The sequence below is a fragment of the Rosa chinensis genome, chromosome 5 (assembly GCF_002994745.2).
Source record: "Rosa chinensis cultivar Old Blush chromosome 5, RchiOBHm-V2, whole genome shotgun sequence".
Lineage (NCBI taxonomy): Eukaryota > Viridiplantae > Streptophyta > Magnoliopsida > Rosales > Rosaceae > Rosa > Rosa chinensis.
In genome coordinates this window covers 28,607,911-28,633,410 of record NC_037092.1, presented here as the reverse complement: position 1 = coordinate 28,633,410, position 25,500 = coordinate 28,607,911, and the positions used below count along the sequence as shown (strand labels likewise).

Below are 25,500 nucleotides of genomic sequence, written 5' to 3'. Positions count from 1 at the left end.
ACCAAGAGTTATTTAACCCCATTTACCCAATCTAACATCTATGGACAATATTGCCCTCATACTCTCTCTCTCTCTCTCTCTCGACTCCCATCAACCTCTCTCCTCCCCTTGCTTCTGGAAAGCCCTCGCCGGAATTCGAATCGGACCCACCGGCCACTGTCGTCGGCGATCTCTGAGTCTGCGACCTCCGCTTCTTCTTCCTCGCCTTCCTCCTACTCCAACTCACTGCTTCTTTCTCTTCACCAACTCGTTCTCCCCAGCCAGATTCCGATTCACCATCTCCGTCCTCCGATTCACCTTCACCATCCAAGATCCGCGACCTCACCCGCCACGTCAGCGCCAAGGTCTTAGAAGCTAGATCAAAGGCTGGGAGGCTCCGGTGAGGAGGCTGGATCGGAAGCCGGAATGCAGGCGGTTGGGATCGGTGCTGCAGATGACTCTGGTGAAGGGGAGGCGGTGCTGCAGTTACTTATGGGCTGGCGGAGACGAAGGACGATCTGGTGGGTAGGACGTCGGGATTTTTTTTTTTTTTTAATTTTGATGGTCTACTGGGGGCAGTAGACACATTATTGGCCCCCAGTAGACTTTGATACGAGGGACAGGGATCACTATAGTGTGGTGTTTTGATAAGTTACATGTTGTTTTCTGTGTATTAAGGTCAAATTATCAGTGAATCCTACAAAATGGTGCATTTTTGGTGGTCTATTGGGAGGCAGTAGAGACATTGGACTTTGTATTGGGGGGCAATAATATGATTACTGGGGGGCAGTAATATGATTATAAATTGATCAATTGTTCCTTTAGTGTATTCATTTTGGTTTTGGGAGTTCATACAATTCACTGGACGTCAATAATATGATTTTTGGGAGGCAATAATATGATTACTGGGGGGCAGTAATATGATTACTGGGGGGCAATAATAGCCGGATTCTGGAATCCGGTCACCGGTAGTCGGAATCCGGTCACCGTTCGCCGGATTCCGGTCACCGGTCACCGGAGTCTGGTCGCCGGAGACCGCGCCGGCCACTGGTCACCGTAGCACAGCAAGGTGGAATGTGACTTCTCTCTCTAAGTGAGAAAGAAGGAGAGGGCAAAAAAGTCTCAAAAAAAAAGAAAAAAGAATTAATTGGGTAAAGGGGAAATAATCCCTTAGAGTGTTTTGGGTAAATGGGGTTAAAAAACAGTTGGTGGAGCAAGTGGGCAATTTTTAGCCTAAAATCGGGTAAATGATCATTTTCCCTTTTTTTTATTTTATCTTTTTTGTCTAACACGTTTTTTTTTTTTTTTTTTTTTGAATGGGATTTGGAACCCAGCCTAACTGGGAGGCTCAACCCTACGCTTGTACATATTATTAATAGATGAAACAAAGTACAACAGAGAGGACATAAAACCTGTGCCCCGTGTAGAATTACAAAGATCCTCGTAAAGCACGTCCTGAATAATAGCTGGAGGCTCCTCTAACCATAGTTCATTAATAGAATTAAAACTAGCAAGGTGTGTCAATCCATGGGCAACACCATTTGCTTCACGATAAACATGTCGGAAGTTGACATATGAAAACTCATGGAAATACCTCTTACAATCATCAACAATCCGACCTATTGGAGAAGTCATCTTCAGCCTTACTGATAGCAGCAATAAGAGAGGCAGAGTCACTTTCAACTTCTATATCATCCCCACCTTCATGAATAGCAACCAGCAAACCTGCCCGTAAAGCCTCCACTTCCATGTGCAAAGCAGAGAGAAAAAAGGGGTAATAAAACGTATTTTGTAAATAACGTTTACAAATTCTATATTTCATGTCTCGATTTAGGATACACGCCAAAGTTGAAATTCAGTACTACAAAAGAAAAACATTTAACCACACTAGACTAGATTTTTAATCTTGCAACGTTTTCTAATATACCTACACCTACTTTTTGGTAACCCCAATCCTCATGAGGGCGATATAGGCAACGAGTCTATAAAACACAAGCATTATAGCCAAAGCCACTACAGCATTCACTTGTCCACTAAGCCCTGTACTTTTGATAGATGGAAATTCCCCGACCAAACATAACCTATTGGCGCCATTCTCACACTGGTAAGTCTCACTTTCTTTGTACTGAGACCCTAGCAGGAGCTTGTATGAATAATTACTGATTGAAATGTACTTGATCCAAGCTATGAAATCAGGCACATGTTGAACATAGAAACCACCGGCCAGAAGAAATGACAACATGAGCACTGATCCGAGTACTGTGGCCGATTTTTGGTCCATGACCACAGCGCCAAGAGCAAGTCCCATTCCTTGAGCTACTAAGACAAGGAGGAGAAGAACAAGCAAGGTGTGAAAAAAGTTCACTGGCGTGGGTTTGAAACCTGCCATCCAATATGTTATGGTGATAAACAAAGTGGGAAGGACAAGTTCCATGGGGAGGTCACCGATGATTCTTGACATGAAGTAGGAGGAAAGTCGGTAGGTGCCAGAAGTCCGTTCCTTTTCAAGCATTTTGCGTTCTGGCGGGAACGTGAAGATTGCTTGGAATAAAGGGAAGAAACCCCAAAATCCAGACATAAAGAACAGAAGCCCAATCTGCAAAATATCCAATATATAAAAGTTCGGCCAGTTGTTAGATATCTTGTCATATGTACTGACCATGGTTCATTTTAATCTACTTGATAATAAGTTTTAGATTATCTCAAATTAAAAAAACCTAGGAAAGAGGGAGGGAAGTGATAAGTACCTGATCTTGTAAGTGGGAAGTATCTGACTGCCACCACAGAAGCCCACAGAGAAGAGCCACAGCAACTACCTGTCCAATCTTGAGGCCAGAGAAGGACTCGTGCTTCCTCTCCTTCACTCCTCTCCTGAACAAGACAGTAAATTGCTGCCACCAAGTGGTGGGCCATTTCCCAAATTTCTTGTCCACTGATGATGAATCATGAAACTGATTATTGTTGCAGTCGCAGCTGTTTTCTTCAAGTACTAAAGCCAAACTCTGCTTCACCTCACTCTTGTTTTCACTTGATTCATCAGGTGTCAGACCTATCATAACATAGATTAAAATATCACTTTCAGATTGCACGCAATGCATCACAGAAATCCAGAACGCACTTGCATGTGGAAAAAACTAATCTAATGAAAGCATGAAACAAAACAAATCAAAAGAAAAACTTTTGTGCGAGTGCTCATACCCCCTCATCATGCAGATTCAGTCAGGTCTCGACCTAAAATTTGCGAGTTCAACACAAACCATCAAAACTACCATGAAAATGAAAAGAAAAAAACAAAACAACATAATTGAGAATTTCGATTCGGTTTCAAGCCTAAGCGTAAATGTGAATAGCAAAACATAAGCACCACCCCACTATAAATTGCATATACACGTCTAGATATACTTGCACACATCATGCATGACACACGTGTATATATAGTCTTATAATTTCCAAGCGGTTCTTCGGTTTAGGTGTCAGACCTTAACAGTCTGTATTTAATATCATCTTTTATGCACTTGCTTGACATGAACTGAAACTTTTGGACAAATCTGCATGCCATGGCACATTTGTAAGCAGTCTAGGTTTGTCCATAGCTCAGAATCTACTTGAATCTATTTGCCTGAACAACATGGATGGTCGTTTGCACGTTGGGTTTCAGCAGGCGTCAGATCCTACATTATGAAAAAGACCATCTGCTACCTAACTATCTGAACTTTCCCATTTATAAAGGAGTATAACTGCTACCTAGTTATTTGAATTAAAGCTGACTTTCATTGATTAAAAGTGCCATTAGAAATTAATGAAACATACATACCGTTGGCTAGGTCCAGGAGAAAATCTGCAGGGTTCATAGCAACAAGCGGAGCATATCCGATGCCGGAAAAGTAATTCATGACGTCGGAAACGTTCCCGAAATACAAAGCATTCCCTTCCGATAAGAGCATCACCTTATGAAACATGTAGAACAATCGGCTAGAAGGCTGGTGTATAGTCATAACAATGGTTCTTCTTCCATTGGCCAAGTCCCACAATGCCTTGACGATCCTTTGAGCTGTGGTCGAGTCCAGGCCCGAAGTGGGTTCGTCCAAGAACAGCAAGCTAGGGTTTATAAGCAATTCTTGCCCTATACTAATCCTTCTCCTCTCTCCGCCCGAGACACCCCTCAAAAGCTCATCCCCGATGATGCTGTTCTTGCACTTGGTCAATTCGAGCTGTGTTATCACAGCCTCGGCTTGAAGCGTCTTCTCTGCCTTAGTGAGAGTGTTGGGCAAGCGCAGAAGGGCTGTGAAGATGAGTGTCTCAGTCACGGTCAAATGGGGATAGAGAAAATCGTCTTGGGTCACAAAACCAATGTATCTTTTCATTGAGTTTGAGAAGGGCTTGTTGTTGTAGGTTATGCCTCCGCTGAGTTTTCCACCTAAACGACCTCCGAGCGCTGTTAGGAGTGTCGTTTTGCCACTTCCCGATGGGCCTAGCATGGCCAGCATTTCACCTGGTTTAACCACACCACTAACACCCTTCAGGATCAGTTTGTCTGAATCGGAGTTGTTGGTGTTCTTTCGAAGCCATGACATTCCATCCGTCTCGGCTTTGATCGTGTAAACCACATCCTCAAACTGCGTTTCAATCAAAACACATTAGCTAAAAATTAAAAACCATGAAATTAACAAAAACCCTGTTCGTGAAATTGAGATGTCGATCGATTACATACCTTCAGTGTGACAGGTCGAACTGCTTTCTTGAAAATGGCTGGGGATTCTTCATCAGTGTTTGGTCTTCTATTGGACTCTAAATCCACCATTTGTTGATCCATGATCGTATAGTTCGATGAAAAAGAGAAGATCAAATAGGCTGATGATCTCTCTCTTTCTTTCTTTCTTCCTCTAGCTCTTTAAAATTATGTACTAGTAACTTGGTAATCAACCACGAGAGTTTATATGTAAATACTGGGAATTGAAAGAGAAGAAAATAGTTGTCTCAAGTACTCATGTGAGAAGATGAGAGGTAAGAGAAAATAAAACAGGTCACTCTGAGGAATTGTGGTTAGGTTTCCGTGTTCACAGCTGCTCTCTTATATGTTCTGTTACACGCCTAGGTATCAGCTTCAAGTATCCCACTAGAAATCGACTTTTGCCCCTTTAGTAATTTGATTTAGTATTAGAAGTTAAGCTATCTTTCCTGAAATACACAATGGAAGTATTCAGTTATGAGGACTCTACATGAATGACAAAATATACCATAACGCGTAAATGTGCAAAAGACCCTTTTCTTCTCTTTAAATTCTCTCCACGGTAAGTGGCAAACACATACAAGGATTCATTAGCTAGGGACAGGCATTGAGCCAAAAGGAAAAAAAAAATAACGATGTAATGTCAATATGTGTGACCACTTCGCCTAGCTAGATTCTTCAATTTTAACACAACCTTGTTGATGGGAGGTAACTTGTAGGAAAATTACTACATTTTTTGATTGGTTACTTCCATAAGTTGATCATGCTTCATATTATTCAGTTTACTCCTCAACTGAGTAGTAAAGCATTCCCCATACTCAAATCAATAGTCCATAAAGTTCCACTAATATATCAACTTTAGTACATAGATGATTACTTTCTTCTAGCTTTCCGAAACAGAACTAAATTAGATTAGTGGGCATTTTTAACATTTAACAAAAGCATATAGCATTGATGTTGGATGGTAATAATTACCAATTAATACGAATATCCTAAATATGTTGGATATGTTCAAGTAAATCTCTATTTGTGTGTTTGGCCCAAACTCTTGGTTACTTGACCTAGTGGTAATATGGTTTAATTAGAAGGATCTAGATATTCATATTCAATGTATGATTACCTTTCCTTGTATGATTCAGATTCAATGCATTGTAATCCTCTATATAAAGAGGCCCCTATTATCAATGCGAATACTTAGCAATTTCCTCTCAATTTCTGATTCCCTAAAACACGTTATCAGCACGAAGCATTAACCCTGAAACCCTAAAAATCGTAGCCTTCAAAACCTCGCAGCGGCCCCAGCGTCACAACTCATCGCTAACCCTACCTGGTTAGCCTCGCTGTCCCTGCAGCTCCCACGAATGCTCACCTGCTCTCACGCTCGTGATCTCGCGACACCGCGACACTTTGACCACGCGACCCCGTGGCACATAGACCCCGCGAGCACACCTCGCATCTACTGCCCCCGCAGCCCCACGCTCGCTCGCTGCCCCTGCAACTCCTACGCGCCCCTGCACTTGCTGCTCCACTCATGCGCGCTCTGCATCTGTTGCCCCGTAGCCCTGCAGCACCTGCAGCCTATCCCCGCAGCGTTCTTGCGACCTCGCAGCATCCCCGCAACACTCCGCGGCCTAGCGACTCCGCAAACCTGCCACCCCGCGACTCCCCGATTCCGCGATTCAGCGATCCCCGCGACTTCGCGACCATGTTGCAATCCTACAAGTCTGCTTGCTTGCACTAGGACTGAAGCTTGTCTCCAAATCCTACGACAAGGACCAAATACATTCTGCAATCCTAAGAGGTAAACTTTTCTAAAAGTTCCCGTTTTTGAAGTTTTTATTCTTTTCTCTTCTTTTTCTCGGGGACTTGCAACCTCCCTTCTTCTACCCCCATTTCTTCATCATAGGGGAGACCAAATTAAGCCGAATTGTGGAGGTTTGTGCTCACTCCAAGCTTAGAGCTTGTCTCCAAACTTAGAGTTTGTAGAGAATTTATGATCGACCACTTACGTCATTATTTCGATCTAATCCAATACCTCTTGGAATCAAATTTCTTTGAAGCGACTACGCTCGGAAATTCCTAATTTCTTGGAAGCGACTACGCTCAAAAAATTTTATATGTTTTCGTGGTAGCTTTTTACGCTATGAAACTAACCCTACTTTCTTGTTCTCCTTCAGGATAAGTAACATGATCAAATTGGACTTTGCTCCATTGGGAACAACTGGATCTGGATATCACAGGTGGGTTCGTGATGTCCGTCAGCATCTCAATGCCGATGGAATTCTGGATACGATTCTCGAGCCTAGCCAGGACGTGCTAACTGTTGAGCAAGCTCAAGCTTTGGAAGCAAATAGAGCAGCCTTAGAGGCAAGTAAGGCGAAAGCCATCATCCTAATGACTCGTCATATGGATGATTCGCTCCAGTATGAGTGTATGAATGAAGAAAACCCCAGAAGGCTATGGGTCTCACTCGAAGAAAGATTTGACAACGTTAGTGACTCCCTGCTTCCTGACCTAGAAGTGAGATGGCATAGCCTCCGCTTCTGTGATTTCAAGTCAGTTCTTGACTACACTCGGAAGTACTTCGCATTAAATCCTTAATGGAATTTTGTGGTAAAGAGATCACAAATACGATGTTGATTGAGAAGACTCTCTCTACCTTCCCCGTCTCTGCATTGATGGTTGCTAAGAACTATCGAATCGATGTTACTGCAAGACGGAATACAAGGTTTCATGATCTCATTGGAGCTATGAATGTCGCTGAAAAGGATGACAACATCCTTGTGAAGAACTATAATTCCAGATCCGTGGGAACAGAGTATATTCTAGAATCCAATTATAGTCGCGCTCCAAAGAGAGGGCGCCAAGAGCGAAACCCTAATCTTAGGGATACATTTGGACTTTCTGGTCCATATAATCGCTCTACTTGGGAAGGTAACCGCCAAAATAGGCGAACACGGAACCGAAGAGGTCAACGTGGAAAGAGAGAGGGAGGCAACGTCTCTGGTCATGTTGGTGGCGCCACTAACACTAAGAGCCATCTAAATGATGATTTCAAAGCGCCTCAAGCAATGGAGTTTGAGCAAAGAGATGTATGTTTTCGATGTGGAGTGTCTGATCATTGGGCACACATTTGTAGAGCTTGTCAAGAACTAGTCACCGCCTACAAAGCATATTGTGAAGCAAGAGAAGTTCACTATGTGGAACAAGAAGATCAAAGAGATGATCTAGAGTGAAGGGTTGAAGACTACAAATCTGGCTGGGATCAATAGATCACCAATTCTGTTTAAGTCTTTAGTTTTCCAAGATATGTAATAGGGAATTGCCATATATTTTGTAGTAAATGCCAATGGTTTAGTCTTTCTTCAAAGTAGGCTCACCCTAAAGTAAGTGTGATGTCTAGGAAGATCCTGAGATTAGTGGTATTTAAGCGAGCCTTGTTCCACCGACATCTCTCTACTCACCTGATCACATTTATTTTGGAATTACCGAAAGAAGTTAGACGACTACCATTGTTTTGCATTAGCTAGCATTTTAGATTTGATTTTCTTTGGTCAAAGAGACAATGATGTAACTCCGTTGGCTTATGAATAAAATTTCGAGTTCTTTTCATTATGACTCAATTTTGATTCTGAGCATATTACTTTGTGACAAAGATGGTTGGGCCATCAGTATTAATTCAAGGACGTGGAATAGCCCATGTTCCACTTGTGAAATGGCACCTTGATTACTGTCACAGAAACTCTCTACGATCTTAGGGCAAATCATACCCTATGAATAGCCAACGGATTCCATGCGAAAACGCATGTAGAGAACGGAAATGAGTTCCTTTGCAATTCCTCTAATGATTGCGAACAAATGTGCATCTTAGAGAAGTTTATGTATCACTCTAGTGGACTCTATGTCACTATTCGAGCTATTAATCCAATAAAAATTATGAGAGAAGATCTCTTGGATTTAGACACATATTGGCTTTGTCATGATAGGATAGATCATCCTAGTCATGATATGATTATCCGACTACAAAAGACTTCACACAGACATCCATTCTCTCGAGCGAAATGAAGCATGAATCAAAGGTTGATTCCTGGATTAAGTGTGACCGACGCTGCTGCCTAGGTGATACGCTCAAAGCAAGCGTATAATTTAACCCTATAAGATGTCATCGTTAGTATGTAGTAAATAGGGATCGTTCTATTCCGGGGATTGAGGGTACACCTGTCATTGTAAGACAAATAAAGAATTAAAATAAAACAAAGTATATTATTTACAAAAATAAAATAAAGTATTTACAAATTTAAGAAATAAGGGGGGTTTTTAAGATTTGGTTTCCGAAAATTAAAAGAATTAAAACAAATAAAACTATACAAACACAAGTACAAGAATGAAACATAAGAAACAAAGATCAAAACCAATTCCATAATCAAATTCGATTCAACCCTACAATTGTTCTTCCAAGTCATGAGAAAGAAGTTGATCATGTAAAACATTTTAAGCAAATGATTTTTCATTTTTTACTTTCCTTGCTAATTAATCTAAGTGAAAGCACCTAGATCAATCCTATCAAACATGCAATCAAAGTCTAGAAAGCTAGCTAATCATAACATGTTCAACGCAATACACATAGAGAAAGGCTATCAACTTAAGTGAACAACTTAGTATGAAAAAGTTCATTTAATTGCAATCCTTTTCAATTAAAATCGATTCTTGTCCAAAACCTTTACTACTTTTGATTCAAGTTTACAAAACTATTAGGTGAATCACAAATTTAAATCTAGCATCAATTACATTAATATATCCTAAGTTGGCCACCAAAGAACATAAACATATAAAAGTTTTCTGTAAAGCAAATTTAATTGAACAATCTCACAAAAGCAACTTAGAATCACAATTATAGGAATCGAAAATTCATTCAATCATAAGAAATTCAGAATTAAACTTTGTTCAAATATTATTGTCAACTAGAAACAATTCCAACGAAATCAAACAAGGTTACAAAGAAAGAGGTTGAATTATACCATGAGATGGAGATGAGGATGGAGGGTTGACGTTTGGATGCTTGAATTTTGGAAGCAAGTCTTCAAGGTGGAGTATGGATTATGATGCTCACGGCTCCTTCTTCTTCTTCTTCTTCTTCCTTGCTTGAAACCGTGGATTGCACTAGAGGGTGGAGAGAGAGCTTGACGTTATGGAGAGAATTTTCTGAATTATGGGGTGTGTGGAGTGTGGAACTCTTAACGTCAAGAATAGGGGAGTATATATAGGGGACGGCCAAGGCTCTCCAAGCATTCAGAAAATTCCACATAGCTTCGACCAATCATAGAGTGCCATGTCACCTTTGGTGTGTCATCCATCCAATCAAAACTCTCCAAAATAAGTTTATAATTCCTAAATATAATATTTGCCAAAATATCTATGAATTAAATCTGATTTATTTCCTTATTTTCGGCCAAAATTGCTTTAGGGAATGTAGGGATGAACCTCGACTTGTTTTGAGCATTCACCCTTCCTTAAAACTCTCCAAACCTTATCTCCAACGTCACCCTTGATTTCCTCTTGAGATTTTCACGTTAGCTTCCTTATTTCCACGGCAAAATCAGTTTTAATTCTCCAAGAATATCTTTTATTTGTTGCACGCACACTCCTCCTTTCCTTAAAAATCTCCCTTGATTCTCTCCAATTGAAATCTCCTTTATATTTTCTGATTTTCACGTTGACTCCTTGTTTCTCTCTCTCTTTTCACGGCAACAACACCTCCAAAATATCTCCTTGCGTCTCAAAAACCCTAATTCCATGGGCCTTTATCATTCTTGCTGAAATCCATAGTCTCTTGAGAGTTCTTGGGCCTTTATGCGTCACCTTCAAGCCATGTAGTCTCCTAGTGCTTCCAGGAATCTTCCTTCAACATCAACTTCCTTTATTTTTCTGCTCATGCTTCCTTGTTTTCTCAGGAGTCTTGCTGTGACAAAGTTTCCTTTTCTGGACAGGGTTTCCTGGTTGAAACAAGATTTCCTGGTTGGACCAGGAAAACTTCATTTATTCGTTTCAGCTCATTTATGCAGTCCTTGAGCTCCCTCCAAAGTTCTCCAGCTTTTCTTTCCCTTTTGAGCTTATTTCAGCTTGTTTGCTCCAAGGACCTGAAAATAGAAATTATTACTAAAAATGGAAACTTTCTAAAAATAGTAACTTTCCTAAACAAGAAAGATTTATTTAAGGAAATAACTAAGTAAATATGAGGAAATAACAATTAAAACATCGCATTAAAATGCTCCTATCACTAGCGTACCGCCTCAGTCCACCACCAGCCTAGGGCTGGTGTAGTCCCTATCCATGACGCCATGGATGGCGTCCATCATGGTAATGGCACCCCAGGTGATGCTGCAATCACCAACTTGCTTCAAATAGCGTTTCAGACGCTCAGGCCTAACCAAAATTCTCATTGGTTGCTTCTAAAGCCTCTCACTCGTTTTACAAATCCGTTCCTTAGGGAAATTAGGACTAAGACTGTCCTATGCAAAGGATATGAAAATACTTATTTTGTTCTTACATAGAATCCGTGCGGATTCTGTGGACTGATTCAACCAACTTGCAGACGTTTAAATATCTCATGATGTTGGTTGACACGCAAACACGCTGGTCACGTGTTGTGCCATTGTCCATCTGTAAATGCTGCTTATGCTACACTCCTAGCACGTATCATACAACAACGGGCTCACTCCCCGGATCATCCCATTCCCTCAATTGGACTTGACGATGCTAGAGAGTTTACATCAAAAACTTTCGATGGTTATTGCATTGGGATTAATGTTGGACATTATATTCCCATGGACACACCCAAATGGTCTCGCGGAAACGACTATGATGGTAGTCAGGATATTGGTAATGCGCATCAACCTCCTTACATCCGCTTGGGGTGATGCAATATCGCATGCAGCTATACTAATTCGTCTACAACCCACCGCCACTCAATCTACCTCTGCGTTACAGCTAGTGACTGGGTATAAATATCGTACTTACGCATATTTGAGTGTGCAAGTTATGTGCCAATTGCGCTACCACAGCACTCTATAATGGGTCCTTACAGATGAATGGCCAACTACGTTGGATTTAAGACACCAACAATCGTCCGCCACTTAATGCTCTTGCAAGGCAATCTCATTACCGCTAGATTTGCGGATTGTCACTTTGATAAGAAAATCTTCCCGTCATTAGGGGGAGATAAGAACACGGATGTTCAACAAGAACGATAAGAATTGTCGTGGCCTGCCCCCACTATGTCTCATCTCGATCCCTGTTAAAGTGACGAGATCACACAAATATGCTGCAAACATGCCTGCAAGGAAGAACGTCCCTACGAGAGGACGTAGCGCCATCCCTACAAGGAGGTAGGCATGTCGCCAATGCCAAAGCCAGTGGCACTCTGGCGTTATAGGCCATGGCCCCAGCTAGAATGCGTGGGAGGCCCGTGGGTTCGAAAGATACTTTGGCACATTCCAATTCTTTGATCATCGACACTCAAAATCCGTCTCATGAATCTTCTGGGTTAGGGTTATGGTTGGGGGATGCCTCAACGTTAGAACCTATTCCTGAGAATATAGAGCTCTATGAAAATTACACTAGTGTACATGAGACGTGGGATAGAAACTCCATCATAACTGATGATGTAGTTGCGCATTTCGTTGCGCATGAGTTTGTTGAGTCAGATGATATCGAATCACGCTTCGTTGATGAATGAATGCCAATGTAGAGAGATTTAGCCTAAATGGAAAGATGCGATCCAGGTTAAGATGGATTCTCTAACGAAGAGGAAGGTTTTCGAGCCAGTGATGCCAACACCTCCTAACACAAAACCTATTGACTAATGGGTCTTCGTTAGAAAACGTGATGAGAAAAAGAGATGACAATCTCGCCTTATGGCACAAGGCTTCTCACAAAACGCCCTGGAATCAATTATGATAAGACATATTCTCTCGTAATGGATGTCATTGCACTCCATTACCCTATTAGTTTGGTAGTTTCCGAATAACTGAACATGCAGCTTACAAATGTGGTCACTACGTATCTCTATAGGGATCTAGATACGGAATATACATGAAAGTTCATGGTGAACTTCATTTACCCAAGTCAAGTGGCTCTAGACCACGGAGCACGTTTACAAAGAGGTTGAAACGCTCGCTAAAATGACTACTTGATTGGGAAAGGATATGCCCACACGTTTCCATAACAAGTTTCGGATTCTATCACGGTTCATGTTGGACATGATCTTCATTGAAAGCCCCTTGAAGAGTTAAGGAAAACCGCTGAACACTTGAAATCCGAGTTTGAGATGGAGGATTTTGGGTGAACACGATTATGTCTCGGTTTGGAACTTGAGCGTTGTGTTGATAAATGCTTAGGCATTTTGACAAGGTCAAGCCTTCAAGCACCCCCATGATCGTCCGTAGTCTTGATCCTGAAAAGGATCCTCTTTGTTCGAAGGATGATGACGAATATGTGCTAGGGGCAGAAATGCCCTAGTTAAGTGCAATAGGTGCATTATTGTACTTAGCTCAATGCACAAGACCAGACATCTCATTTGCAGTGAACTTGTTAGCTAAGGTATAGCTCTGCGCCAACGCGACGCCATTTGATTACTGTAAAAGATATCTTTTGGTACTTGAGATGTACGATTGATATGAGCTCGTTCTATCTCTATAGAGAGATTATGGATTCAGACCCATCACACACCAGGAACGCCGCCAACACTGGCCTGCGTCCACTATACCCATCCCAAAACGACATGTGTTTTGGAAGGTTTTGCTGATATTGGGTATCTCTCTGACCCATACAAAGGTCATTCCCAAACTGGTTAAGTGTTCACCATCGGTAAAGACATGATATCTTGGAGGTCTACAAAATAGACCCTAGTCGCTATATCTTCGAACAATGTAGAGATTATTGCTCTTCACGAAATGGTTCTTGAATGTTTATGGATTGGATCCATGATTACGCATGTTCGAACAATTGTGGTTTGAAGTCTACCATAGATGAGCCTACGAGTATTCAAGGTAATGCTGCTTGTGTTGAACAAATGAAGCAAGGCTACATCAAAAGCGACAACACCAAATATAATCAGCAACAACAGACTCTCCTCAAGATCAAAGTGAACTAAGTTCAATTTGAGGACAGCCTGGCAGGCTTGCTCACTAAGTCATTGCCTAAATTCCACTTTCGAAAAACATGTTGGTAACATCGTTTGCGGAGGTTATCCGAACTCCCATGACCATAGTCATCAGGGGGAGATGCAGACATCAGGGGGAGATGTCTACACGTATGGTCTCGAAACGTGAAGGGTGTGTTGTGCTCTTTTTCCCCTTCGACAGAGGTTATTTTTGTCCCACTGGGTTTTTGTTACTTGGTAAGGTTTTTAGCGAGGCAACGAGAGAACCATCACGTTTTGGGCGACACAAAGGGGAGTGTTCAAGTAAATCCTTTTTTGTGTGTCTGGCCCAAACTCTAGGTTACTTGACCTAGTGGTAATAGGGTTTAATTAGAAGGATCTAGATATTCCTATTCAATGTATGATTACCTTTCCTTGTATGATTCGGATTCAATGCATTGTAATCCTCTATATAAAGAGGCCCCTATTATCAATGAGAATACACAGCAATTTCCTCTCAATTTCTGATTCCCTAAAACAGGATATTAATTATTAACTACTTAATCATTTTTATCCGAAGTTATTAATTCTCCAAAAACAAATAAGTAGTACGCAAACTTTTCTTTCTTTTTTTTTTCCTCGGAAGCTCCTGCTAGGATTTAGCGGTGGATCATTATGTAATATTTTGATGATTGCCGCAAGGAATGACGTAGTGGCTCTTGCAAAAGTGATAACAGCTGTAAGTGGGTATTCAAATAAAGTATATGGATTTGTATATGAAAATCTCTTCGAGAAGCTGGATTTCCTTCTGCAAAAGAATTTTGGCAAGGACACGCTATTATTCTCAATTTAATCATCTATCAGGTATGTATTATCAACAAGTGGAAGGAGATCAAACCCAAGTATATGCCCTGAACCCTATAACCACCCATTTATATATAGGGAAAATGTCCATTTACACAAATTTGAGTTACTTTAATCTCACTTACCTTAACATCTTATAAGATTGCCCACTTACCCAACAAATTACATATTTTTTTCTCCTAATAGCCAATTAAGTTTTGTTTATTTTTGGGACAATTTTGCTCTCTCTCCCTTTGTCAAATAGAGAGAGAGAGAGAGAGAGAGAGAAGTCATCGGAGACTTTGTAGGGATCCGGTCACTGGTCACCGGACTTCGGTCACTGGCCGCAGGACTCCTATCACCGATCGCTGAAATCCAACCACCAGCCACATGTCGTGGGACTCCGTTCACCAACTGCCAGAGGTCTCCAAAGAGGTCGTCCGAGACTTTTATTGGCCCCTAATAAAGATTTTATTTGGAGGGGGGGGGCAATAAAAACTTTATTGGGGCCTGAAGCCACAGCAATCATTTTGGTATAAAGGTCCATTCCTTCCTCAATCCTCCCGGATATCGAATATTCTACCTCTTTTCTAGTACATGGAATGGAACTCTTTAATATTCAACACACCTCTGACACACAACCTCATATTTCATGGAGGGTATGCTCAAGGCGGCTACGGCTGTGGGGGGAGGTTTGCTGCTCAAATGGGCTCCCGACGTCAAGGTACTAGTTTTGCAAATGCGGTCCGTAATGCAACAGAAACTCATACAGGTCCTCAAGTTGACAACCTATTTACTTAGCTTTACCTATTTACTTGTCTTTTAATCCTAGTACTACTAGGAAACGATATGCTTTTAGGCTAGAAGTCATGTGGTTTCATCACCCAGATTTTTTGAATATTGTGAAGGCTTCTTGGCTTACTGATACTATAGGTAATGCTTCTGAAAATTTTATGGCCAAGGTTAATGCTTTTCAGGCTTTGGCGAAGAATTGGAACTATAGAGTCTTTGGAAGTCTTTCGAAAGAATGGAGGACATTCATTCTCAGCTTCAGAATATTCAAGGAAATAATTCTCATACTCTTTCCTATATTGGGATATTGCAAGAAACGGCTTTAAATACTCAATTAGGGCCATGTTTGTTTCATGGGACTATTATGCCCCACCTTATTTCCTATAATAGTCTAGGACTCTTCTAACCTGGGATATGCTATGTTAATACATGACCCATGTTTGGTACTGCTTAGGACTAAAGACCAAAATAGTCAAAATAGTCCTATCGCATGTTTGTTGGTGTATTGGACTAAAAGTTGGTAATTTGCAGAAGAAAAGTGAAGGACTTTATGAGTTTGTGAGAAGAAAAGAAAACTGGAAGGTGAAAGCTGAAGACAATCACAAAGTGTCTGAAAATGTTCTAGCTTGTTCTTTGGCAAAGTTCACATACAACAAAATAATCATAGACTGAGAAGAGCACTAATAACATCCATAATTTCATAGATTAGTAAGCCACCACAATATGCATACTTGTAGTTAGTTTTTACACATCGACAAGTCCACCGATTAATACAACACAGTGAGAGATACATTCATGTAACATTCCACATGCTAATAAAGTTCCATTTGGCAATTACAAAATTGAATGTTAATCTAGCAAATAGTGGCTTGTCCAACATGTGTTAAGGCAGCAACTTGAGGTTTTCCAAAAAAAAAAAAAAACATATCTTCAACCAGCAGCTAGGTAGATCCTCTAGCAGTGCCCGCAAGTAAGTTCTCGACATACACTTTTCTCACTTCATCATCTAAGGACATGAACACAAAGATGCTTTGGGGCTTGTCCAAAATGATTTTCAATGCCTCAATTTGGTCTAGAATAGAAAGTCCCATTTTCTTAAGTTCCTTAGCAATATCAGATCGATATTCATTACCTTTCACTATGGCATCAGTCACCGATTGCATTCTTTTTCCAGATTCTTCAAACAATTTATCCAATGCAAGCATAATTTTATCTTCATCATTTCTTTTCCTCTTTTTCTGATTGACTTGAGATTGTCCCGTGCTATCTTTGCTCATTGACATGGGGCTTGTGTCATTCTCAAGGCCTATGTCATCTTCATTGTTGCTCTGCTCCTCCATCATATCAGCAGGGACCTCATCAGTATTTCTTGTAGCACAGTCACTCCCAAAGATGGTAGCTAGTCTATCAAATAATGAATACTTCTTGTTTCTCCTTTGCCTTTTTGTTGTGCTATGATAGAAACAGAAAATGAATCGATCAAAGTCAAGAAATGAAATCAGTTAGCTTAAAAATCAAACTTAATGAAACATCCTCATTACCTGCACATACGTATCCCATACTTCATTACTATCAACTTCAATGCACTTTTTGATATCATTCCATGCAAATCCACTCTTGTTCATCTTGTCATAGATGATGCTATAATCTTTCTTAAGTCTCTTCACCTTTGACTCAATATGTGGACTTGCCTTCAGATTGGAATTGGAACATAAAAAATTTAAAGCATGCTTTATTTTGATTAAAGTACAAGATTTGAAACTTCCAGTGTCACAGCGTTGTCCTCCAGCAACAATTCCGTCAAGAACATTCAACAAAGATTCTTCTCCAAAGCTGGTCCATACACACATTGACTTCCCTTGCTCGGTATTTTCATCACCACTTTCCATTTTCTAAAAAAAATCAACATCTCATGGTTAAAGAAACATAAATATGATCAACAAACCAAAAAATCATTGTTGGTTCCAGTTTAGTTTCACCTCATCTTTCCAGCTAGAAAATTAACAAACCAAAAATCATTGCTGATTCCATATGTAATTGTAAAGCATTTAATGAAGTGAAAAGTATAAGAGAAAAGGGGAAGATCATAAGGGACCATTCAAAACATAGCAACTTAATGTAAGTTCAGATCAGCAGAAGGTAGTGGAGGCAACAGAAGCACAGTGGCAACTAGTTAAAGTTATAAAATGGAACTTGAGAATTGAAAGTCTCAAAAAGTTTAAATATACTTTCTTTTCAAGGATCTGGAAAACTACACCAGTAATACACCAAGGAGACACAAAAAGGCTTTATGTACAACTTTCTTTCTTTGATACTGTTGCCTTCAAAGTTTCAAAGTAACTATACATTGATAAAAATAAAATGCTAAACAAAACATTGCATTTTGTACAAAGGGTAATTAATTTCAAAATCATCCATCACATATAGTACCAAAAGTTGCCCCAAGTTTTCACTTCATAGCCAGCCAACTATTCTACCACTTTACAACATGATAACCACAAAAGCAAACTCCTCAATTCAAGTATGACAAGGCATCCCAGTCCAATAGCTCCTACTAGTTTGTAGGAATCACTGATTATTCAAGATTACTGATTGAACAGCAAGAAGTAATAGTCAAAGATAGCAAACACTGGTCACTTTGGAAAAGCTGCAACCAAACTCTTGAAGGAAAAGAAAAATAAATATAACCATGTGCACACCTAATTGACCTTTGAAAAATGTAAGTCAAAAACTATCGTTTCAATGAGAACTGAATATGATTTTGACACCATATCGATAGATCATTTACTGCAACGAAGAGAACATATCACTAATATAGTTTTCCTTGTGTACTCTTTAAAATGAGTTTCACCAATTGTGGTCAAAAGCTGGTTCCACTCCAACGTCAAAAGACCAAGAAATAGGAATAATGGAATTGCAAGAAACATTTGCCATTTCTTTCAAGTCACAGACCAATCAATATATATTGTAAACTGAGTGAGAATGATACTCTAACAATCAATATATATTGTACCTTAGCAATCTAAGTCCCCTAATTGATATTCATGATACAAATCATACTTCCATTTAATTCGAAAGAGCTGAATCAAGATGAACTAGGTATTCAAGAAAATTTAACACATGTTTTTAACAAAACTAATAACCCAAACTAAAAATAATAAACTAATTTTAACAACACAAGTAAAACACAAAAACGAATGAGAATAAGGAAAACGATTTCCTATTAAATTTAATTAAGACTAGGTCATCACACTCCTAAGCATTAAAATGCATTAATATATTCTCTAAGATAACTCTACTAAGCAATAGCTCCTAACAATGCAAGTAACTGATGTAGAGAATCAGTTAGCTAGTGTCTCATCTAGTGTTCACAACAAATCAAAAGCTACATAAATAATGATCCTTAGTACTCAGATATATATAAAGCAGAAACTACATAATTTATTCTCTTGAAGCTCTTGCATCCCTTGCAGCCCTTGTAGCAGCACTTGAAACCCCTGTATCTCCGGCAGCCCTTATAGCCCTTCTTCCTGTCCATTGATTAGACGCTTCGACCATGCCAACTATATCAACTTCTTCCCCATTTTGTGCATCTAATTCACATACTGCATACTCTATTGGATCAATTGACATCTCTCTCCTAATCAAATTATGTAAAAGACAACAAATTGTAATTATGCGGCATTGTGTCTTTATTAGATAAAATGATGGACTCCTTTGTATTCCCCACCTTCCTTTTAGCATTCCAAAACACCGTTCTATGACATTTCTTGTCTTCAAATGCTTCATGTTAAAATATTCCACATGATCCCTAAGCATATTTCTTTCATCCCATTCCGACAAATGATACCTTGTCCCTCTATATGGTGCAAGAAATCCCTCACCATTTGTGTAACCACCATCTACAAGATAATAATAACCTAATAGACAAAATAAAAATTCCTATTAGTGTGTGAAAGACACATAAACTGCATTAATTTATTCTACACATTGTTGGCCAATAGCCTTACCGGTGGGAACTCCTAATCCATTCGGCCTAGTGACTGCATCATGAAGAACTCTAGAGTCGAATGTAAGATAATTATGAACTGCATATCACGATAAAAAGCAGCTAACACATTTGTTGCAACTTCACCCTTTCTTGTGTGGTATCTTGACTTGTCAATTGCAGGTACACACACTCTTATGTAAGTTCCATCTAGTGCCCCCAAGCAATTCTATATATATATATATATATATATATATATATATATATATTCATGAAGTTTATAAACTGCACATATAGAGATGAACCTTAAACAATCAGAAAAAGCATAACTGCAGTCCCTACAATAAACTAACCTTAAATCACATCCATCTACGATCTGTGCAGTCAGCAAGTACCAGATCAGGTACCCTCAACAAACTACCTTGTAATCGTAAAACACCTTGTAGTATAGAATGGAAATACCTATTAATAGTCTCTCTGGATCGCAAAATCTACCTCTAATAGTATGATTCTTCACATGATGTGAAAGTATATGTAAAAACATACATACTTGCTCTTCCACAAACACCAAACCATCACTCTTTATCTTTCCATCTGTGCGAAGCAATTCACACAAAAAGCTAAAAGTCCTTCTATCCATTCTTAATTCGTTTACACATTCGGTGTCACTATTGCCTATAATACTATCTAGATAACTCAAACGAGCCTCACGTCTAACGAATGAACGATTATTTGGAGCATGTCTTTCAGCACGTCTTCGTCTCAAATTAAACATCAGTAGCACAAGCATAGTACAAGCACACATTGTCTCTAGGTGCCACAACTCCACCAATAAGAGCAACATAATTTGCCTTCGATCCATATCTAAGATTTCACACTAACATCCAAATCAATGAAAACAACAACAAAAAGTAGATAAAAACACAGACATTGTTAGAAGAAAAAAAACCCAGTCATGAAATTGATAAATTCTTAGCAAATCAAGCTACCCAGACACCAAATCTTTAATCAATCAGTAAAATAATTACAACCCATAAACAATTGTTAATAGAAAATCAATCTATAGTCTTTAATTTTACAATACGAAGGAAAAGAAATCAAATTCTTAGAATTAAAGATGATACAGGTATGTTGACTAATGATCAAGAGCAAATTGCTAATATTTTACTTACTTCATTTAAGAAACGTTGTACCCCTTGTGTAACTCCTTCTAGAGAAGCTTTATACTCTTCCACTAGTTGCATAACTCCTTGCATTACAGAAGAAGATCGACAATCTTTCACTTTTAGCTCCAATCATTATGGAAGATCTTTATATGGCCAATCACAGCATAGGACCTTTAAAAGGCCCGGAGGCAGATGGTTTGCATGCTATATTTTTCCATACTTATTGGAGCTAGGTAAAAGACCCTCTATTTAAAGTAGTCTCCGATTTCTTTAACCATCATATTGGTTTGTCTCTTATCAATCGAACAAACATTTTTCTCATTCCCAACACTACAACAATAATAAGCAATGGCCACACACACTATTGGTGACAAATTTGGGCCAAAGGCCACATATGTGTGTGTCCATGAGCCATTGCCACATTGCAGCCACTTTTCTTTGAGTCAGTGCCCTGTAGGCCAGTTGCTTTGGCAAGAATACCCACGCTTCGGTTACAAAGTCACGATTGTTTTGAATTTCTGACATGATGGGCCCCATTTCTTCATATAAAATGTTATGGCCACACACGCTGGGTTGGTGTCTTCATCAATACAAATATTAAAAAAATATATTGCTCATAAAGAATTCTCAATATATGAAATTTTTTTCCCTGGTACATATAATGAAAATCCAATATCTGATTGTTGAATATATAACAATAATTTCCTATATTGTAAAATTCAACAAACCAGATAAATAAATCTTTCTATTTAAACTTTAATACATCAATACATATAGTTCTCTAGATACTAATCAACAAACCAAATGGTTTATTACCTCAACTTCTCCTAGGCTTCAACAAGAGCTCTAACTCTGTAACCTCTACATACTGACTACTAATTGACCTTGCCTTGACTACTAACTGACGTTGCCTTAACTTCTCCCTGTCTCAAACAACAGCTCAGACTCTTCAAAATTCAACATGGAAGCTGGATACTTTGAGTTGGACTTGATATAAATTTTCCTGATAAATAAATAATAAAAAACAGCATGTCAAATAGGCATCAACTCCAAGCACACAACTTAGATATATTGTTTGAAGGCGATAGTACTATACATGCTAGAATTAGAGCTACTTAGCTTACCTTCTCAGTGAGTAACATATTTTTGTCTACTCACGTGCTTGAGTTTTGTTATATCATAAGCTTTTGCGGCTATTTGTTCCAAACGATAACTTCCTAAAACATTATGTCCGAGAAAAGATTAAATACAAATAACAATGGTGTAGGACAGTTTACAATGACTAACCTGAACATAGGAAGAAAAAGACTCACTAACCCGATTAACCGATATTGCAGTTCGATTGGGACATGCAGCAATACCAGAAATTCAGCGTGCCATTTTCTGTGGTAGGCTGCAAAATGAACAAAAAGACAACTGGACTTAATGTAGCACACAATTTACCATCACAGCCAAAAACAACTTACCAATTGCTATAAAATTTGTACCATCAATTCAACTAGTATAGACATGGGGCCAAGTGGGCATGAATTTTTTCTAAGTTCAACAGAAAATTATCCACAAGCATTACAGAGAATTCTATGTTCAACACAAAATGGAACTTAAGAGATTGGTGAACAATACCCATTTCTGAAATTTCATACTTAACAATCAAACAGATAATCAATCAAGAATCTTAGGAGTTTCAATTGCCACTCCAACTGTACTCGAGTCCAAAGTACATGAACAACATATTGGAATTTTAATTTCAATTAAAGACAACCTCAATCTCCACTAGTATTGCAACCTGGAAATTAATTGATCAAATTGATGTTAAAAGGAAGAAACCATTGGAAAAAAAAGATCAACTTTGATCAAATAGAATAACAAAATAACAAGCACAACTAAAAACCCCCAAAGTCCGAGTCAATCAGATGTCAAACAATAAGTGTAAATTAGGGCCCGGACAGAATAAAGTTCCATACTTGAAGCACCTGAGATCAATTTCAGAGAAATATACTTTTCAAGTGCAGCCTTTCTTGGGTCTAATTAGTTACCCCTTTCCAGCTTTACCAAATTTAGCTAATATTCAACTCAAAAAGAAAAAGATGTAAGCAGCAATTCTCCTGAAAACCGAATGACAAACAAACAACAAGAACAGAAAGAAAAGCAAATCAAAAACAAGCAAATAAACTCACATTCGAGAGCCCGATGCTTTAGTTTCCAGAAAATGGCCTAGTTCAGCACATGGTGCAAGTCAGTACCCATCTATAGATAATAGAAACAACCGAAGTCAAAAGTCTTAAAGGAACAATATAAGTTGCTAATCATTTCAGCAAAAATGGATTGGAAAACAACAAGAGAATAGCAAAGACGCGCACCAATTCACATGACTTATAAGGGTCAGAACCACAAACTGAACACAATTTATAAAGGATAAATAAAGGATAAAACATAACTTGAAATTGTCTAATCAAAACCCACTAGCCTTTCTCATGTTTCTGGAAGAACCCAGCACAAACAATTATCCGAGTTTGGAAGTTGAGATATAGTTTCTAGTTTCTGATATGCCAAAGCATTCATATAGGGACTCACTGTTTATCTGGCATGGATTTTTAGGAAAAAAAAAATACTAATCAAAGTTTTCCTAACTTTGCCTAATCCAATGATCATAAAAAGAAGCCTTCTTTTTAAAAAAAAAATGAAAAGTTTCATTCTAACATTCGAAAATTAACCCCAAAATTTAGATTTGTCTTACAAAAGGGCATGCAAGAGCCTAAAAACAAAATCAAGAAACAACCAAACATAAGGAAAAGAATCAATTCTCCATTCAAAAAGAAAACCTATTTGTTGTACCTTTCCTACAAATCTGAGATTTTTGTCCATACGGGTATGGTATCCTCACCATTTGACTAAGATAAAGCCAAACACGTATAGAAACCATTCGCAATAGAGGATAATGGCCGATACTCTTGAAGCCCTAACAATGAGCAGCGGATTGCTAATCTGATTGAGAGATCTAGCTTGCTGAAAATTACTGTTGTTGTTGCCATGGACTGGAGAGGACTGCGACATGAGAGAGAGAGAGAGAGAGAGAGAGAGAGAAAGAGATGGGAAAAAGATATAATCTGATGGACAAAAAGTTTATAAAAGAAAAGAAAAAAATAATTTACCGTTCTTTTAATTTCAATTGGTGCGGTAAAAACCGTAAAATGCTCAAATCCTCTGCTTGTAACAGTGAAACTGGGCCAGGTGATAGAAAAAATATAGTAAACAATTGCATAGACAAGATTGTAATCGGAAAAGTGGGAATCTTTTACCAACTGAGCAAATTGGGTGGAGATCTTCACGCTTTAATTCATATGTGGCTAGGAGAGTGTGGCCTTTGCCCCAAAGTGTAGTAGTGCAACTCTGACAATCCTGAGACTATCAATCATTATAGGCCTATTAGCCTTTGTAATGTCGCTTATAAAGTTATTACAAAGATTATGATCTCTAGATTACATTCTTTGTTAAAGAAATTTATCTCTGACAATCAAGGTGCCTTTGCTCCAGATAAACCTATTCATGACAATATTCTTATAGCACATGAGCTTTTTTCTACGTTTAATAGGAAAAACGAAGATTGGGTTGTATGGTGTGAGATTTCTTTAACCATCATATTGATTTGTCTCTTATCAATCGAACAAACATTTTTCTCATTCCCAACTCTGACAATCCTGAGACTGTCAATCATTATAGGCCTATTAGCCTTTGTAATGTCGCTTATAAAGTTATTACAAAGATTATGATCTCTAGATTACATTCTTTGTTAAAGAAATGTATCTCTGACAATCAAGGTGCCTTTACTCCAGATAAACCTATTCATGACAATATTCTTATAGCACATGAATTTTTCAGTGACGTAATTGGGAAATTTCCTAGTCCCCGAGGACATGAGGAAGTGATAGCACCATTTACTTAGTGGAACCTTAGTAATGATTTCTTTTAGATTTATTTTGTGAAATTAGTTTTCAACAACCATATGCTTGCTAAGGTCCTTCTAAACTAACTATGAGAGTTTTACATTGTTGGAAAGTTATCAATTTCACTAGCGTGTACACCTAAACAGTTCATGAGCTGGAGTTAGACAAAAAAATGTTACGGGTTAGCAACTTAACAAAGTGCAAGGGTGATTGGATAAATTGTCAGCCCTGCTTATATTCAAGACCAGTTAGACCATACTGGTTAGATCAGCATCGGTTCATTCGCCGACCCACTTGATCCATCGGCTTCACCATTCCATATCTATGCCGTCCAGAGCCCGATCACTATAAACTTAGTCTCCAGATTTTCATCTCAGTGATACCAACGTTTCTGTACAATGATTACGCTTGCATGATAATCCAATGGTTAATTCGTTCTCAATCAAGGTGAGACCGCTTACAGTTAAGTGAAAATCCTGTTCTAATATACCACTAATATTGATTCTAATTCGTGTTTGCATGTCCAATCCTCTTTCAAATTCAGTTTCTACTCAGATTGGGTCATGTTTCTTCATCGACATTTGAGTTAATTTCATGAAGTTTACATCTCCATCTTGAGTTCACACAATTGATTTTACAATTGGTAAGTTTTGCCCCAATCTGTTGAATTCCATCTTTTCTAGTTAAATTATCGTATAGAATCTCATATTCATTAATTTTTGTGATACTTAAACTTACCATTTGCACCTGTTATGAGTCGGTCTCTCCCTTTATCTCATATCAAAACCTTGTTATGGCTTATTCATACTCAAAGTTCATTCATATTAGAACCTGACCTTCTGGACTTTTACTTATCAAATCCATATGGCTCTTGATTGTGTTTATACTGAGATTTTAGTTCATAAACCTAGACATGTCAA

General features: G+C 38.8%; 1 protein-coding gene and 1 long non-coding RNA gene across 2 annotated transcripts; both read right to left on the bottom strand.

The window, feature by feature from the left end:
* Positions 1–1,885: 1,885 nt before the first annotated feature.
* Positions 1,886–4,792, bottom strand: LOC112203578 (ABC transporter G family member 9). The gene is made up of 4 exons (XM_024344523.2): positions 4,691–4,792; positions 3,794–4,595; positions 2,727–3,028; positions 1,886–2,575 (listed from the first exon to the last, which is right to left on the bottom strand). The coding sequence occupies exons 1-4, from the start codon at positions 4,790–4,792 to the stop codon at positions 1,913–1,915; spliced, it is 1,869 nt and encodes a 622-aa protein (XP_024200291.1). The 3' UTR covers positions 1,886–1,912.
* A 16,495-nt stretch (positions 4,793–21,287) lies between these two features.
* On the bottom strand, positions 21,288–23,746 carry LOC112166297. The gene is made up of 5 exons (XR_002923185.2): positions 23,472–23,746; positions 22,814–22,883; positions 21,954–22,029; positions 21,761–21,853; positions 21,288–21,639 (listed from the first exon to the last, which is right to left on the bottom strand). It is a non-coding gene; the product is annotated as an uncharacterized LOC112166297 (long non-coding RNA).
* Positions 23,747–25,500: the final 1,754 nt, after the last annotated feature.